At 47.9% G+C, this 17,921-nt stretch overlaps 1 protein-coding gene across 1 annotated transcript; it reads right to left on the bottom strand.

The window, feature by feature from the left end:
* Positions 1 to 10,080: 10,080 nt before the first annotated feature.
* Positions 10,081 to 15,275, bottom strand: AK6 (adenylate kinase 6). Its single transcript, XM_032948396.2, has 5 exons — positions 15,058 to 15,275; positions 13,431 to 13,523; positions 12,588 to 12,646; positions 12,292 to 12,437; positions 10,081 to 11,724 (listed from the first exon to the last, which is right to left on the bottom strand). Exons 1-5 carry the CDS (start codon positions 15,086 to 15,088, stop codon positions 11,535 to 11,537), a joined length of 519 nt encoding a protein of 172 aa, XP_032804287.1. The 5' UTR covers positions 15,089 to 15,275; the 3' UTR covers positions 10,081 to 11,534.
* Positions 15,276 to 17,921: the final 2,646 nt, after the last annotated feature.

The following is a 17,921-nucleotide window of genomic DNA, read 5'->3' as shown; positions in this document are numbered from 1 at the left end:
ACATGTTCTTTGTTAAGGCCTGCAGGGGGAGGTGATGTGACTAGCTTTGATGTTTACACGTAATAATTACCAAATATTTGTTAATGCAATAATTAAGGAAGGTCGCCTTAATTCGTTCGAGGAGGCGTCACGGCGATACAGTACTTCATCACGCTCGTCAGTTCGGGGTTGGTGGAGGGGCCGCTTTTGATATCGTCACCGACGTTAGCCGGGTGCCGGGAATCTAACTCGGGTGCACGAGTTCGCAGCTTAGCCGCGGCAATCCGCACGTGCACGCTGTGGATTGACAGACACGTGTAATAACGCACACGTGCGCGCATGCACACCACTGCACCAGCGCTCCGCGCACGTCTGTCTCGCCTCATAATTGAGGCTCTTAAAGGACACGATGAATGAATCCCCTTTACGTCGCTGTTCCACCACCCCATGATGGTTAATGACTTTCCACGTTTGCATCCAGGGTGGCTTGCATTTGAATAATAAGTGCGCTGTGTTGTGCAAGAGTGGCGTTAGGGTGAGGGATAGATTATCGATTCTCGCACAGTTCTATTATTTTCGAGATGAATTCCATCACAAGCCCCGTTGGCACGGACTTCTCCGGCTTCGGAGCGGTCCAGATATACTCCACTGATGTTGATCGTGAGCAGTGAATCCAACTCGGGTGGATGGGTTGGTTCGAAGCACAGCGCGCTGACCACTACACTACGGCCCCTCAAACACACACAAGGCAAGGATCCCCCGTATAGCCTTAACAGACTGTTGGGACAAGTGCTGTTAGCGAGCACCTATGAAGGTAGGCACGGCACACGAGGGAGTGAGTAAGTGGCCAGCACCACGCCCGGCCGCCTTCGCCTCCCCAGTGGCGATGTTTTACACGCCGCACCAGGTACTCATTTGAGGCTGAGTCGACCTAGGAAAGGCCCACGACCGGTTGTGATCATCGTCACCGGTGTTGGCCGCGAGCGGAAATTGAACTCGGACCGCCGGCTTCGTAGCGCAGCGTAGCGCTAACCACTACACTAACGCTCCCCGCTCACATAAACAGACATACACGGAGACGCGCGCACACACACACCCACCACTCCGCACGCCCGTGCGCCATCACGCCAATGCTATATATTTGTGGGTGGTCGCATGCAAACGCGTCACGTGGCCTCATTTTCAATTACTCTGGCCGGCCCGACCTCCGCAGGGAGCGATATCGCCAAATGAGATTCGTCCACCGACGAGCTCTTCATTACAGGTATGTCTGAGAGGTCTCCATTCATCAGGGCCGGCACGCCACGTGGCCATGCGTCAACGGTGGCCGTCCGCACTGATGTGTACACGGAATGGTACAGCATGACAGAGACAAAGATCCCCCGTACAGGCTTAGTATACTTTTGGAGCAAGTGCTGATAGCGAGGAGCGCCTATGAATGCCGCAAACGGCACGCGAAGGGGGCGTGTGGCTAGAACCACGCCCGGCCGCCTTTGTCTCCCTAGTGGGGATGTTTACACACCGCATCAGGTACTCATTTGAGGCTGAGTCGACCGGTGCAGATAATTGTCACTGGTGTTGGCCGTGAACGGGAATCGAGTTTTGATCGTCGGGTTCATGCGCGTCACGCTAACGACAACACTACGGCTCCCTTCATTACACTACAGCGTGAGCGCATGTGAACACAAAATTAGATCATGCGCATGAGTAGTTGTTTAACCTGGCCTGGCATTGCATTTGAAACCCATGCTTCGAACAAATTCATGTTCGAATAAAAATAAAAGTTAATTGCAAAGCCAGTAAGAATAGGGTTTACGCTTCATGACAATAAAACAGTAGTTAAGATGTCCAACACCAAATAGATACCTTTTTTCAAAGAATAAAGCGGGTGAATGATACAAAATGATCATTAATGACGGTCCGTTATGTAAACTCACGACTGGACGAAGTCGTTTATGGTGCTCACGTGAGGTTGTTTGACCATACTTCACCACGCTGGTCAGGTCTGGTTGGTGGAGTGGGATGGTGTGAAAGGACCGGCACTGAGACCACTCCCCGCTGATGCGTAGCCGTGACCGGCGATCGAACTCAGGTGGCCGAGCTCGCGGTGCAGTGCACCGCACCGCCGATCCATCGCAAGCAAAATTGCACTTCAACGCCTCTCGTGGCCCATGTGCATACAGGTGTCGTGTCAGCGATTCGGAGACAAGGTGTGGAGGAGGCACCTTCTTTATTATCAACAGTCACGGTCTCGTCCACACGCAATCTCCGCGGTCGCTCAGCCGAGCCTGTACACAGCAGTCGCCGTCTAACACTGACGGCGCCGACTGAGATAGCCAGCAACTCTCCTGCAACGCGATATCTAGCGGAGAGGGCAGCGACGAGACGATCCGATCTCAAAACACGGCGGCCCCGAGCTCCCCGCTCTGGGCTCCTTTTATACCCCCAGCGTGGCCTGGCTCCGCCCTGAGCGCGCCTGCCTTCTCGATCCCCGCCAGCAGGTTCCAGGGACCTCCAGACGAGGGGTCCTCCGTGACCCCCGCCCTCGTTCCTCCGCTGTGCCAACACAGCCGTGGCTCACCGGCGTGCGTGCTCTGCCCACCACAGTTGCCGCTGCTGCTCAGCAGCCGCCGCTATTACACTACATTGGCATTGTATGCAATATTGTATACAATATAAATTGTATTGTATACAATATATACAATATAAATTGTATACAATACCAATCGATCATTTTCAAGTCTTACAAACACGATCCATCGACGCCTCGCTGAACAATGTTCTTCCGTCGTGCAATCGTAGCTCTCTATATTCTTTTGGGTATTTGGGTAAAGTCACGTAGATAGGTTCAAAGAAAATATCCTATCTACGTGACTTTACCGAAAGACCCAATGAATATGAATTCCTGCAGTCACGAAAACTTAAGTCAAGACGTAGCTATCTCGCCTGTCACATATACCGCATCTCCGATTAGCAAGGTTGGCTACGTACGGTGTGAAAGAAGTTCAACATACATACCGAATATATGACACGAGCCCCCTGTTCCTAAAATCGCACAAACAACAACTGCCGCCATTCACCACGAAGCAGCGGTGACGACACCACGGCGCCTGTGCCAGGCTAGGTGCGCTCCGAGGCCACGTGAAGTGTCGAAGGCCATCTGCTGGCAGGAGATCACGAGACAGAACCCAAGTGCCATGGGTTGACTGACTGAGATGACTGGCAGATGCACTAGCGGTACCCCCCCCCCCCCCCCCGACTGTGCCAACTTACGGCGCTTTAGCTGCACGGCGTTCCGCTCATCCATCACTCTCACCATCCTCACCACCACCGCCACCCCCACCACCCCCTCCATCCACCCTGCACCTCGTTCACCATCCCTTCGCAACGCTTCTCTCCCTCCCTCCCTCCCATCCTCCGCCCCCATCGCTCGTAAACTGAGCGCCCGGCCAAGGGCTTTTGCGCCAATTTACGATGCCAGTCGATTTGCAGGCGGCTGTTAATTTCACACGCTCTCTCGCTTTACACCTCACGAGTGGGGGGGGGGGGGGGGATTGAGTGTTCATGAGGTGAGTAGGTAGGTAGCTGTATGTGCAAGAAAATAGGCGGAGCTGTGATCATGACGGTCCAATGACTTCTTCTTTGGTTCTTTCGGTAAAGTCACGTAGAATGAGAATAAAATAATAAATTGATAAAATAAAATAACACAATAATATTCTCACGACGTTTCGGCCACAACACAAGCAGATGAAGGCCGCTTGTCTTGTGGCCGAAACGTCGTGAGAATATTATTGTGTTATTTTATCAATTTATTATTTTATTCTCATTCTACGTGACTTTACCGAAAGAACCAAAGAAGATGAATCCTTGCAGTCACGAAAGCTTTAAATCGAAAGGTGCGCAAGCCGCACGGTGGTGAGAGGTGCTCATCCAGCAGTGGATTGACAAAAGGGCTGGTGTCCTTGATGATGATGATGATACTGTCGGCTACGTACGGCGCGAAAGACGTTCAACATGCATATATACACGCACGTGGTACATCGCGTGCAGTCAAGAAAAATGTGGTAAGAGGTGTATCTCAAGCCCTGCGAATGCTTGCTCGTCTCTGTGCTGGTAGCCTCCTGCTACCAGCTGCAGCTCGGCCAACACGTGTGTACCCATTGATACCACTGGTGCAATATCGACCCGATGGATATACCCCCGAGTGATATATGTGCCTGGGCATTCATTGTGCAATCGACGGCAATAATAATCTTTACAATGACTGCCCAGCAGAAATACCAAAGTCGGAATTAATTACGCGCAGACGCCACGGAAGCCGTGGGGCGCCTGGTTGGGGAGGGGCGGACGAGCGCATAAAGAACTTGGATGTCATTGCGATCAACCTACATTTGGGATCCTTGTCAATCCACTGCTGGATGGAAGATTCCCCCACGCCGTATCGCTATGAAAGTCTGTTTGGCGATGTGCCATCAGGCAGGTCAGTGCGGGTTGGCGAAAGGGCTGCGGGGTGTGGTACAGAGGCGGTCGAACATCACTCGCCGCTGATTTTAATCCGCGGCTGAGAGTCGAACTCGGGTGGGCGGCTGTCGCGACGCGGTTCGTGCCCCGCTCAGCGCCACTCATCACGTCCACCCTGTGCATTCTACACCCACCCCACCGTCCCCAGCGAACACGTCTCTCCGACGAGACACACAGTTTTCTTCACTACATATGCACCCTGTCTGCGCGACATCTTTATTAACAGATGTATAATTTATACCTCGTCCCTGACCACCTCTGATGGATGGTGCTTTGATCACCGCTACCCCCCAACTCCTCGCCCCCTTCAACCTCCACCTCCCTCCCTTCCCTTCCAACCGGGGGGGGGGAGGAGGGCTCCCCCGCTACAAACCCGTACGTACGGGCGGCCTCTCGTTACCACCACCGCCTCGCAGACACGGGGACCTCCGAGTGAGATAAACGATGACACCTCTGTGATGGGATGGTCAGGGAGGCGAGAGGGAGCAGTGTTCTCCATGAACGACGCGGTGTTCTCAATCCGCCACCGTCGCCAGCACCACCAACACCACTACCCAATCACCCATCCCGCTAACAATGGCCTATCGTGATGGCAGAAGTGACCGAGGAGTGTTTTTATTGTGTGCGTGCGTGTCGATGGGTCGCTACTTGAAAGTGCTATTCTGCCCCCATCCCTGATCAATCACCGCCATAGGCGGAGTTTGACTTCTATATTTGGGGGGGGGGGAGGGCAGTGGTTCGCTTTTTCGCTCACATTAGGAATCGCGGGTGCATACAATTAATTAAATCGAAATTTTAAACTACTGAAAATAAATTAAGAGGTGTCCATCTTCTTTGGTTCTTTCGGTAAAGTCCCCACCCCCTCCGTGCCCCGTCCTCCGCAAACTCCACCCATGACCACCGCGTGGACTTGCGGCGGTGGTGGTGGTGTGCGGATTATTCACCTCCAAAACAGCAACAACAGCTCCAGCTCAGCTCAGGGATGGTGCGGGTCGGTGCCTGGGCTGGTTTGGGGCAGGGCTCAAATTCAGCCGAAGCTGTCCGGGGCTGGGCTCTGGAAAATAAGCCCTCCGTTGGGGGTGGGGGGGTTTGGGTATAGCCCAGCAAATTATTCTACGTTTGAGAAATGAATCCCTGGGTGTGGGGGAAACAGGGGTGGGCGGGCCGGTGTGGTTGGTTGTATCTGGTATGGACCCGTGAGATGCCTCGGGTCACGCTGAGATTTATGACCCAATTCGATTTGTGCCGCGGGCCGTAGCGGCCGTAGCGGCGCCTTCGGGATTCGGCCCTTGGGGGTTGGAGGCTGGGGGCTCACCAAGAGAACCCAGGCCACCCGTCTGCGGCTCTGGTTAAGGGGTGAAGGCGAGACGAGTGGACATTCCACGTTCCGATCGCAGAGGCCACGTCGTCAGCAGATGGCAGTGGAGCAATGGCTTACGGTTCCACTTGCACAATGCCCCAGCGCCTACGCTCCCACGCCTTTAATACCAACTGGCAGCCACTGGCTAGCGTGGTGAAGTATGGTCAAATAGGCTTCACGACAGCGAATGCAGCGGGGAAGCCTTCACGTAGCAGTTGGTTAACAAAACGGATGCACGTGTACACGGGGATTAATCGATTCCAACATGTGTCTTTTTCAGTGGAGAAGTTAACGTGACCGGAAAACATCGAGTGAGGGATTAAGGTAATACAGTCTCTATACAGGCACGTTATGGCTTTAAATACCCGATGACGTATAGCATTATAGTCGAGCGACGCGATTCGCACCATTGTAAAAAGGATTGTTGCGTGACCACGGTGACTCTCGCAAATTAGACTATCCTGGGTCTCTTTGGAGTTATCACCTGGTTACACACAAAATAAACGTGAAACATGAAATTTTATCATTTATTTGATGAAACATTAAACTATCTTTAATTTTACCAGGTAAGAACCATTGAGCTATATAGCTCATTTTTTAAAAGCGACCTGCCCACAAATGACAGCTCAACGAAGTGGCTTATCACGTGGAAATGTACAGCAGCCAAATACTCTAAACGCGTGATGCTGATTCTAAATGTGGAGGGGGAAAAAACCGGAGGTGCCGGAGAAAAATCCACGCGACCACGGTGCGAGAGACGCGCAAACTCCAAATATCCAGCAGGCGTCAGGGTCGGAAATCGAACCCACGATCTCCTGCATGCTAGACGATGCAGTTAACATCTCGCCACCGTTAATCAGGCCCTGTCTGTCTGTGAACGCACCTGAGCGATCGAGTCTCGGCTCCTCCTGAATACTCTCGTCGTTCGTACTCCGCGCACGTTCCCCGCGAAGAGCAGAAAACATCGCGATTGAGCGCCGTGCACCATTCACATTAATCCCGCTTTAATGATCTGCGCGTGCCTTTAATTATCGAGCAGGTCAAGCGGCTGATCGTTAAGATTATTATTGCCCCCCGCCACGATTAAACTATCGGTGGGGATCGAAGCGGCGCGCACGCGTATACGCGCACTCGCTTCTTCTGCAAGATTATTTGCCTTTGCTTGCACAATGTTTGAATGCCAAGTGGGTATTGCAAGCGAGTGGATATTGCCAGCACACACACGCACACACAAGGTTCCAATTGCCCCTTTGGAATGCCAAGTGGATGTTGGAACTTTGTTGCGCCCTCGAATTTCAGTCTCCCCGATGCGACGGACTATCCACTTCGCCAACCAAGGTTTTCTGTCAAAGCACCCTGTCAGCCAATCGCTCAGTGGGGGAGGTTGCTTAGTCGACTACGACCCAGGCTCAATACACTCGTCTGAAACCCTCATCTCCCAGTCTTCTTCTTCATCCACGCGTTTTTCCCACTCATGCGGGGTCAGCTGTCCTTGCCAACCTTCTCCACGTTGCCCTGTCCTGCGCCATCTCTCTTATCGCTCCTCGGACCAACGTCTCCGATCGCACCACATCGCCCCACCTCTTCTTCTGCCTTCCACCTGCATCACTTGCATCTTCTGACCCACATCATTTTCCCGCTGTCTCTCCACATGACCGAACCACACCCCACAACCTTTTCTCTCATCTTCTCTGTGATTTCTACCACTTTGAGTCTTCCTCTCACTTCGTCATTTCTCACCCTGTCCTTCCTTGTTGAACCCATCATGCACCGCAACATCATCTCTGACTGCCATAGCTTGGTCCTCCCGTCTTTCTTGTGCCCCAGCACAAACTCTCTTCTCCCAGTCATCCAGCCTGGAAGCGTTCGGGCTCAAGGCATTCCTCTTCCGCTCTGCATATGACTGCCTCATCTCTTGCAAAACTAAAATTATACAGGTGTATACAGTACAGTACATATACGGAAGCCACTTTTTTACTTGTGCTGAACCTGACCCAACGTTTTGTTGAGCCACTTGAGATACAGCTGCATGTATAAGACTACACACATCATACAAAATTGTGTGGTTTGGTGGTCTATCACCAGCAACGCCACACAGGCACCTCCACAGCACCCGCCCAAAGGTCATCGGCAATGATGTAGTAGTAGTAGGGCCATGAAATTTTGGATGGGTCGGTCAGCAGGCGAGGGAAACCAACACAAAGCAACCCGTCTGGGTGAGGAAGGTACAGGCAGAGTGGCCCGGGGGTGCCTCCATTAATTTGCCAATGCGAACATTTAATCGGACTCAAATGGCCTCATTACGAGCGCGTGGCAGAAGCCAAGAGATCCCTCAGCTGTGATGAAGCGAGCTGCTATGCTGTGTACCCCAGCACCGTTCTCCATCTGTCGGGAGCCCTGCGAGATTTCCGAGACCACCGTCAAGAAATTATACGTGTGTGTGCATCTGTTTGGTGACTCAAAAAACGTTGCCCACCCGCACTAACTGGGAAAACAACATTTTGAGAACAAAATATTTTTGAAAATGTAGCCGTTGCCAAATGCATGCACGTGCAAATATTGTCTAATTGGCTTTACTGCAAAGGCGTGAACTGATCAATACTATTAAGATCAATGATCTGTTTGGGAAAATAATGTATAATTCACAGGGACAGTTTTAGTTGGGTAATATTAAAAGCTGGAATTTGGGTCTTGATACCAGCAGTAACTTCCAATTGCTCATAAACTGCCCCTTAACCAGGTAGCTTTGTGATGAGCAAATAACTAGAAATGGGAATTTAGATCACAACTAAAATACAACTGAAAATATAATTCCATGTGTAAAATTGTCATAACTTTAGAATGTAAACCGAGATGTAAATATCTACCTGAAAATATTTAAACAGAATCTCCCTTTTTGCACTTACAAATCAGACAATGTGCGATGCTCAGTGTCAAGGCACCACATTGTACAATATCATGTAAAAGCAAGGATACTGTGCAATTGCACAAAAAACTCGCATAAGTTACACCATGCGAGAAGTGGTCAAGCCCGGAACGACTTCATTTAAATGATGCAGGACACAGCAGTTTACGCCCTATAAAGTGCTGCTGTTAAAGTGCAAAAAGTTGCATATAATTGTTAATGTGCTGTTCGCAGCATCAGTGTTAGAATCCATGCAGCAATATCTGTGGTATGAGTAACCAAGCCGCCCCCATATCGTTACATGTTGGGCAGGTAGGCAACAGTTGAGCCAAAGAGCCAGCCATCTGTTGCAGACCCCTATGAAGCCTACGCTCCTTCCATTGTAAAAACGCCCCACTAAAGCGACAGGAATCACAATTCCGCCGACGCATGACGTTACCGAGCCACACCACACCCCGTGGCTTTGCATGCGCACTTGTCGACTTAAAATTCATGTTGGCGACGTCGCTCAGTCGACACAAAAAAGCCGCTCCCACGTTCTTCGCATTCAGTGAAGCGGAAGTTCTCCCCACCTCCCCATCCCATTGGCTCCTTGCCCCATCCACTCGCCACGCTCATCCCGCGTGGACAGGAAATTGACCAGAACGAAGACAATGCCACCGACGAGCTTTCACATGGCGTTAAACCTGGGGAATTCTGTCAGCGTATAGTTTTCAGGGTTACATGGCATATAGCGCCACACGAGCCTCGCACACAAAGCACTCGAGTGAACGCCTGCAAACACACAATCTTCCAATCCTGGATCCAATTCTTTTGTTTACATGTCAGCAGCATATATGTAGATTATGCAATGTAGACAGCACCCGAGTCTATACACGGTGGTATATATTGATATAGACCCAATATACTAGAACTATACATGTTGCATGTATAGTATGCATACTATATTACACATGCAGTACATACGCTTATATATGTATATCATTCTGCACGTCTTCAAAATATGAAGTCCTTGACACGGTTACATGAACGACATTGGCCGAGTTGGATTATTTGTTACACCTATACCAGTAGAAAACCGTTACCTTGTCACAAAATGCTTTTCACATCGCAGTTATGGTCACATAAACCTTAAGTTACAAAGCAGGTTTTCATAGACAACGTATTTATTTATTGACGTAGCAATCCTATCAGGTGATGGAAGGTTAATAAGAATTTTGGCGAAACATTGCGTACAAGTATTGAATATTTCACTAAAGAACAGAGCAGGAAGATGGTTGCGACATCACATTTATAGAGCACCCGTCATCAAAAATCCAGTTCAGGAAGCTTTAATGTGACACAATTTATACATACAGTATTACAATCCATACTCATATGCCAGTTATGCACATGTTTCCATGTACTGTATTCAACCAGTGACCATGCACATTCTTCCCAAAACCGAAATTGTCATGCATGACCGATGTTGCAATGGAAGATGCTTCTGTAATATTGTATCAGATTTGACGATTCTGTCACCAGTGCCATCCAGATGAGTTGGCGGGACTGTCAGGATCTGAATTTCCCTTATCGTACAAGATGTGAAAGTCTCAATATAATTTATGTCGTGTAATACAGTTTACATCCGCATATTACCTTCTGTATCTCTGAAATATAGTGTACATATAACAAATACATATTTCATGTTATGGGTTGCAGAGGATAGTGCAGTAACATAGATTGTTGTACTGTACTTCCAAGCTTCAATCCACAGACCAGAATGGGGAAGTATGGCCAAAACCCCCATGGCAATGGAAAAACCATCATCCAGCAGTAAATTAATAATGGGCTGTACATGTATATTGTATTGTATATACATATAATTCACGTATAAATACAAAGCAGTATATAACTATACATGTACAAATTATAATTTACCCTGTGCTATATGTATAGCATAACTTGATCACGATTGAATAATAAAAACAAGTTTTAAGAAATGGCACATTTTAACAAATGGTGGTGGCAATTCAAGTCTGCTCATACACGCCTGCCAGGTGCTATCAAAGTCAATGCCTTATTTCTGTTTGTTCAGCGTTCAAAGCTGGTTGTGCCTTGAATATGAATCGCACCGACGTCTTGCGTATGTTCAACTTTTACCAATGGCTGCATTCAAACGCAGCATTGTTTACGACTTCATCGACAGGGTCTCACAACTCAACAGGGCAGACGCCGCATCATTAAATTAGAACAAAGTCAATGATGATAATCGTAGGCCACTACAACCCAAAGAATAAAAAAATAAACTCAAACTGACCTATTTACAAATGCCTAATGTAATGTCCATCAATCAAGTGCCTTTGTCAATTTTACCTCGAAATGTGCGTTTCAAAGCATTCCAGACCATATACTGCACACCTTGAGTGTGTGGTCCTGCTGCACACACAGCATATACCGCAATGTCAAAGACTCGCAAGCACCCAAGCGCAGAGAAACTAAACACAGGCAGCAATACCCGCTGTCTTGCCAATCAATGTAAGTGGTGCAGGCTTCAAATAGGTGGCGATGAATCATCCGACCGAATTCTTTATTCCGACAGAGTGAAAGGAAAGGCGGTGAATTTATGGCCGCAGAGCGAAAAGGCACGATCCAAGCATTGTCGTCGATTCCGAACGTTGCAGCGGCTCCTGCGTGCCACCCAATCAGTTGACGTTCTGATTCTCAACACTTTCTGTAAATAATGAGTAACTCATCAGATCGGAAAACGCTCATCAGACAACAATCGCCTTAGTTATTGTCCAGCAGCCACTTCTGCAGCCAGGCCTGGATCTGCAGCAGGTTGCGTTCCAGGTCATCGGGGTTGTTGCTGGGCAGCTGGTGAACTATTTCGGCACGGTACGACTCCATGGCCTCCTCATAGATGGTCTGAAAGATCTCGCATTGCACGTTCTCCTCCACCTTGCGGTCGCTGTAACCCCTGCGAGCATGCACACACATACGCAGTTGCTGGCGACCGAAATGTTACGGTGTCTCCAAGATGTGGTGGTATTCAGTTTACTCAATTCAAAGGATTATTTTACTGCTACGACAGTCAGATTTTGTAATGACTTGGACAAGGAAACATGGAAACATGGATACAATTAAAAGGCTTGGGCACTAAGATGAATCCAGACTGTTACACTTCACTAAAATTCCCACACATCACAGGATTCTTAAAATAACATCAATGTCCTTTAGGGATGTTTGGCCCCTTTAATTACGAAATATATTTTACACGTTGAAGGAAAGCAGAGAGCCAAGAGAAAACCCACTTGCTGAAGGGGGATAACCTATCTTCTTAACTCATGCATTGCTGCTTGTCGACTTTATCCATGGCATTTGAACAATGTTTTGATGCACAAGACTTGCGCAAACGAGCAACATTAGCTAGCCCTGCCATCTTGATAGATTTGTGTAATTAACACAGGGTGGTAGGCAGGCAGAGAAAGAAAGAAAGGTCTATGAGAGCTGGGACAGGTCACCTAAGGAATGAAGCAACACACACCTTTGTTCAAGTCGGTTAAAGAGCAGCGTGTTGTCTGTCCTCAGCACAAAGATTATTTGAAACCATCGTTCCGGAAAGAAGTCACAGCCATGATAGTCCGCGATCACGCCTCCCTCGGCCATCTTTTCCTCCATCTCGTCCACCACCTGACAACGGCAAGGTACATTCGAGCGTCAGCTGATGGGACCGCTATTGTGAAGGCGTTCTTGTACACGAGCAGCAGCGACTTCTGTTTTTATTTTAATAATTTCGTGAATCGGTTTGTGAATGTGTTGCAGTGGTCAAAAAATAAGTACCTGGTCTTCGTCCAATATGGGACAGTCGAGTTCTTCATCAAAGCCATCATACAGCTGTTCTGTAAGCGTTAACAAAAAGATCGCGTAAAAACGTTACACCTCGGCAACACAAGAGAGCTTATCAAACTAACAATGCCTTTTGTTATACAGCCTTTGTAAACTATTACAATTTGAATCGCTAGGCAGATGCAAGCATGGTGTTCTGGATTGGGCAGCATTTTGAACATTTATTTACTGCAGAAAACCACACTTGGATTACAAGCAGCTGCGAAAATTTACGGGTTAAACTAACCAGCCGTTCGAATTTGAGTCGTCAAAATATCCAACTGCCCAACAATATTACGTGGAATTTCTGTTTCTATAGTAGCATTTCACATTCATTCTTTAGAGTTGCATACGATTTTTAATGAATAAAGGTCACTGAATAAATCCTATGAAGAAGGCGCAGCACCCACCTGCTCCAAGTTATTGATGGTGAGATATTAACTAGCTCGCCTGGTTTACAGGTCAGGAGTTTGCTCCCGACTCCGACGCCTGTATATTTGGAGTCAGCATTTTCTCTCTCTACCCGTGGTCATGTGGATTTTTCTCCAAGTTCTCAGGTTTTTCCCTCCACATTTAGACACATGTGTTTAGGAGTATTGGGCTGCAATAAACCGTCCACGTGATAAGCCACTTCGTTGAGCTATCATTTGTGGCCAGGTCGCTTCTGAAAAAGAGCCGTATAGCTCAGTGGGGACTCACCTGGCAAAATAAAATGATTGAGTTTAGTTTTTTATCGCCAGTAAAAGTCAACCTCGCACCATTCTCCTTTCAGTAGCTACCTAGCACATCGCCACTCACCTTCCTTGGCGAGGTCGCCCACACACAGGTAGGTGAACCCCGTGATGGAGGCGAGTTCTTTCGCCAGGGTGCTCTTTCCCACGCCGGGGGTACCTATGGCCATCACCAGTTACACACAAATACACAAACACACAGGGCAGAGTTACTACTCACATCGTATAGATACAACGGATACACACAGAATAGATGCACGAAGGGCAGTTACACACGGCAGAGTTCAGCTCCAATTGTTAAGTAGTGCAGACTGTAGAATCCACACAACTATAAACAGGTGCACGCTAACAGCAGCTGCAGTTTCCTGCACAAGCTCATAGATGACAAATGAGTTATTATAGACTGCACTTTACAAAAAACTACCAAGATATCTGTTGTTTACAAGAAAGGTACTTTAGGAAAGTAAAATATATTAATTTATCAACAACGTACCTTCCACAGAACTCACTATCACGTTTTAACAGCCATTGATCAATCTACTGCTGGGATGAAGGTCTCCCCATGCACTGTCCGTTGTGGGTCGTTGTTTGACCATACTTCGCCACGCTGGTCAGTGCATGTTGGTGCAGTGGGAGAGGGACTTGGGGCAGGTTCACTCGCCACTGATGCTAGCCGTGGCCAGGAATCGAACTCTAATCGCCGGGTTCATAGCGCAGTGCGCCAACCACTGTGCCACCGCTCTTCCCCAAACATCAATAAATCGATATCATTAAAGCGATGATCGAAAACGATGAAGTCAGTGTCCCTATTCAAGCGAGCAAATGGCGATTGCTCGACTGTTGGCGACACTAACTTGGTGATGCACATTCCACATTCTTATGGAAGATGCAGTCTGTGACTGTACAAAGTGCGACCTCTATTATCTGTACCGTACATCATTTATCGACCCAGAAAGCATGATGGGCCGAGCCCATCCCCGATCACGATTTGTGTTGGCAAACCTCTTGCCTGTAAATCGAGCGCAGCTGACCAGAGGGTCGATAAAGCGACTCGAGTCCACTCACTACTTTGTGGCGAGAGAAACGGGAGGCAGAGCCAGAGACCGGTCCCGGCCATACTAATGTGGAATTTTCGCAGACTGCTTTACATGACGTCGAAGATGAGCCTTGATCAACGCTCTCAAGCTGAGCAGAAACACAAGTTAAATGAGTCAGTGTATCAACCAATACCGCAATCCTACGCAAGCGCAGTACAGTACACTCTTACGGCGTCCGCGCACGCGAAGGCCTTCGGAATCCCGCATTGACCAGCGCGGTGAAGTATGGTTAAATAACTCCCACGGACATCAGCAAGTGCGTGCGTGCGTGTTGTACGAAGTGCAAATGGGTAGCGCGCGAAGCAGAACGAAGATTCTAGATTTAAAGCTTTCGTGACTGCTAGGATCCATACTCTTTGGTTCTATTGGGTAAAGTCACGTAGGTAAAAAAAATAACATAGCGCTGTCCTCCAGACAGTCTCGTCCCTTCACCTGATGAAGGCCGCTTGTGTTGTGGCCGAAACGTCGTGATTTTTGTTATTTTATTTTTTTACCTACGTGACTTTACCCAATAGAACCAAAGAGTAGCAGAACCAAGATTACTCGCCACGCGGCCGAATCAACATTTGTCGTAGGCCGCCCGTCTGCGGGACTTACCCGTGATTAAAATGTTCGGCCGCTTCACCATTTTCAGGCCAACGCACAGAGTTAACACCGGAATGTATCACAAAGTACTCGCAAGAACGTAAGAGTGAGTTGCGAGTAAGATTGTGCAAAAACAAAATTAAAAAACAAGGGCTAACAAGTCGGTAGCGCGCGCGATGTGATAGTTGCTGGGGGCCTCGGGGTCCGACCACGTGACCTCACGCAGGGCTGCCCCGCGTGGCTCATGCCCGCTGCCTGCTGCAGCAACTTTATTTAGATTTATTTTAATAAAATAAATATAATAAAATTAGTAATGAAGGAGAAGAGTATTAAGGTTATATTTACAGCCGAGACAGTTGTTTGGAATTCGACATTCTAGTGCGGGGAGGGTGGGCCTGTCAATTCCATAGGGAAAACCTGGGGAAGACCACAGTTGACTTTCCACAGAGCGGTACTCGATTTATCGACCCCATCAAGAAAGATGATATGCTGAGCTGGATCACAGACAGGGATGTGAACGTGCAAATTCAGATTGTGAGTCAGGCCATCACAACGGCAACACAACCACTGGATTTCTTACTTGAATAATCAAGTATTGTTTAATATCACTTTTATATAAGGAACGAAACAGGAGGACTTCTCCACTAATCTGGCTGTCGCCTGATGAAGCTAGTTGTAATTACTGGCGAAACGTCGTACTCAGTTTGTAAATGTGGCTTGGCTCTCCAACACACCGGTGTGCTGTACTAGTGACGAATTGGCCACGTTCTGTTTACGTGACAACCCTTACAAGTTGGCTGTGTCGGGTGGTAGCGGGTTTAACGACACATGTATATATTTACGCGATCGAACCCAAAATAAACTCCATTATGGATGATATTGGTCGCGAAAGCCGACGTGTTAAATAGCACTTTTGTCCGATTTTGGTAACAAGAATGTTTAGCCATACTTCTTCCAAGCCTTTGAACGCAGCGGGAGCACACCACGTTAGCGTCGTTATCAAATGTTTCCAATTTAGATTGTTAACGTTGCAATGAAAAACACAGCAGCGAATATCCTACGTTACATTGCAAACCGATATGGCAAGCGAGTATTTGAACGTGCATTTATCATGCCAATAAAAAAAAATAACGTCTGCCTCGAGTTTCCTGGCTGGATCGTAGGCTGGGCTCCTATCCATGGCTGCGGGTGGTTGTCATTGAAGCTAGCTGGGTAACTGGCTAAAAGGGATGTCCGTGTTACCGATTAAACCTCCGGTGAGCGCGGTTGGCCACGTACGGTGCAGAAGAATTTCAACATACACGCAATGACAGATAGCGACACCAAAGTAGTGGAAGTAACGAATATGGAAGATTGACACGGTTCATTTAAAACAGTTCTAACTTTTCAATTTGTCCTCCAAATCAACGTAATTCTTTCGCCACAATATTCTTTCAATTCCTCGAGAACACTTCAACAGCACAGTAACTTGCTTGTTTTTGTTTAGTTTTACACGTAAAAAAGGGGATTAACTTTTAGTTACAGGGGCAGGAACTGTGTGAAAGTGACAGCCTGTGTCGGGTAAAAATAAAAACAAATTCGCCGGCATTATCCAGGGCGACCCGCGGGGTTCGAGCGTCGTCCCTGACGTGACGTCACGTTCCGTGGTCGGCCAGGATCCCCCTCCCCCCTACATCCCCCACCCCCTTCTCCCCCTCTAGGGTCAAAGGTTACGTGCGGCGCCGCCATCTTACGTAGGGGAATCCTAAAGTCCCCCTTTGCCCAGAGCGGTCAGGGAGAATTTACGAAAGACACGGGGAGAATTGGAAATAAAAAGAGATGGGAATGAGTCCCCCCCCCCCCCCCCCATTTATTTTGTTTGTGTGTGCCAGATATCGAGTTCAAGAACATTGATTCAGACCCTGAGCGGATTACTAGGATTGTTAAAATCGCCACTACCAGACACACACAATTAGTAAGGTTTGTCACGTAAACAGAACATGCCAATTCCTTACTCGTACAGCACTTCACAACAATTACAATATTGTGGATTTGCTCCCCAACACACCTGTGTGCTGTACTAGTAACGAATTGGCATGTTCTGTTTACGTGACAAATCTTACTAATTGGCTGTGTTGGGTGGTGGCGGGTTTAACAACACATTTATATATTTACGCGATCTAACCCTAAAAAAAAACCTGTATTATGTATGATATTGGTCGAGAAATCCTACCTGTTAAATTAATGTATAACGACGCAATTCCTGATCCGCAAATACGAAGAATGAGACATCGCAGCGATGATACACTACTCCGCTGCTAACTGCAGATGTGGATATCTGGGCTTGACCACCTGAATGTGAAATTGTGCTAGTTGCTCTGCCTCTACATCAGCCGTACTAAAGAAGAAGAAGCATTGATTCAAGCATGCTGATGAGACACTTCATGTCGAAACCGCTCCGGAGTTTTGCTTGTATTGAATCAATGCTGCTGAGAATTACGCACTCCCAGAAAGCCACCACTGTTGCAGCTGATGAGAGACAGGTTATATAAAGGAGATACATTGTTTAATTTGTTCTATTCTCCAGAACGAATGATTTAAGTTATACAGTTATTGGCAGAGTACTGTACGTGTTTTTGAGCCTAACACACAAGAGTATACGGGTTACGCATGGTTTAGGGCCATTCAGCCAATCTAGTAGCATATTGATTATAGAATCTCGAGGCGTTTCCTGAAGAGTCAGCCCTTGTGAGAACATCATTAGGGGCGCCCAACATCTAAGAATTATGTTGCCATTAACACAACTTTACTTTTTCTTCTTTGGTTCTTTCGGTAAGGTCACGTAGAATGAGAATAAAATAATAAAACAACACAATAAAATTCTCACGACTTTTCGG

Source organism: Petromyzon marinus, chromosome 1, assembly GCF_048934315.1.
Source record: "Petromyzon marinus isolate PM22_M1 ecotype Great Lakes invasive population chromosome 1, UKy_Petmar_22M1.pri1.0, whole genome shotgun sequence".
Classification (NCBI taxonomy): Eukaryota; Metazoa; Chordata; class Hyperoartia; order Petromyzontiformes; family Petromyzontidae; genus Petromyzon; species Petromyzon marinus.
This window is presented reverse-complemented; position numbering and strand designations above follow the sequence as displayed.

Excerpts from the sequence above, each read along its gene's own strand:
- AK6 (XM_032948396.2), bottom strand. The coding sequence starts at position 15,088 with ATGGTGAAGCGGCCGAACATTTTAATCACGG. Across the intron at positions 12,647-13,430 it reads GGGCGACCTCGCCAAGGAAG|AACAGCTGTATGATGGCTTT; the intron begins GTGAGTGGCGAT and ends TAACGCTTACAG. Across the intron at positions 11,725-12,291 it reads TTTAACCGACTTGAACAAAG|GGGTTACAGCGACCGCAAGG; the intron begins GTGTGTGTTGCT and ends GCATGCTCGCAG.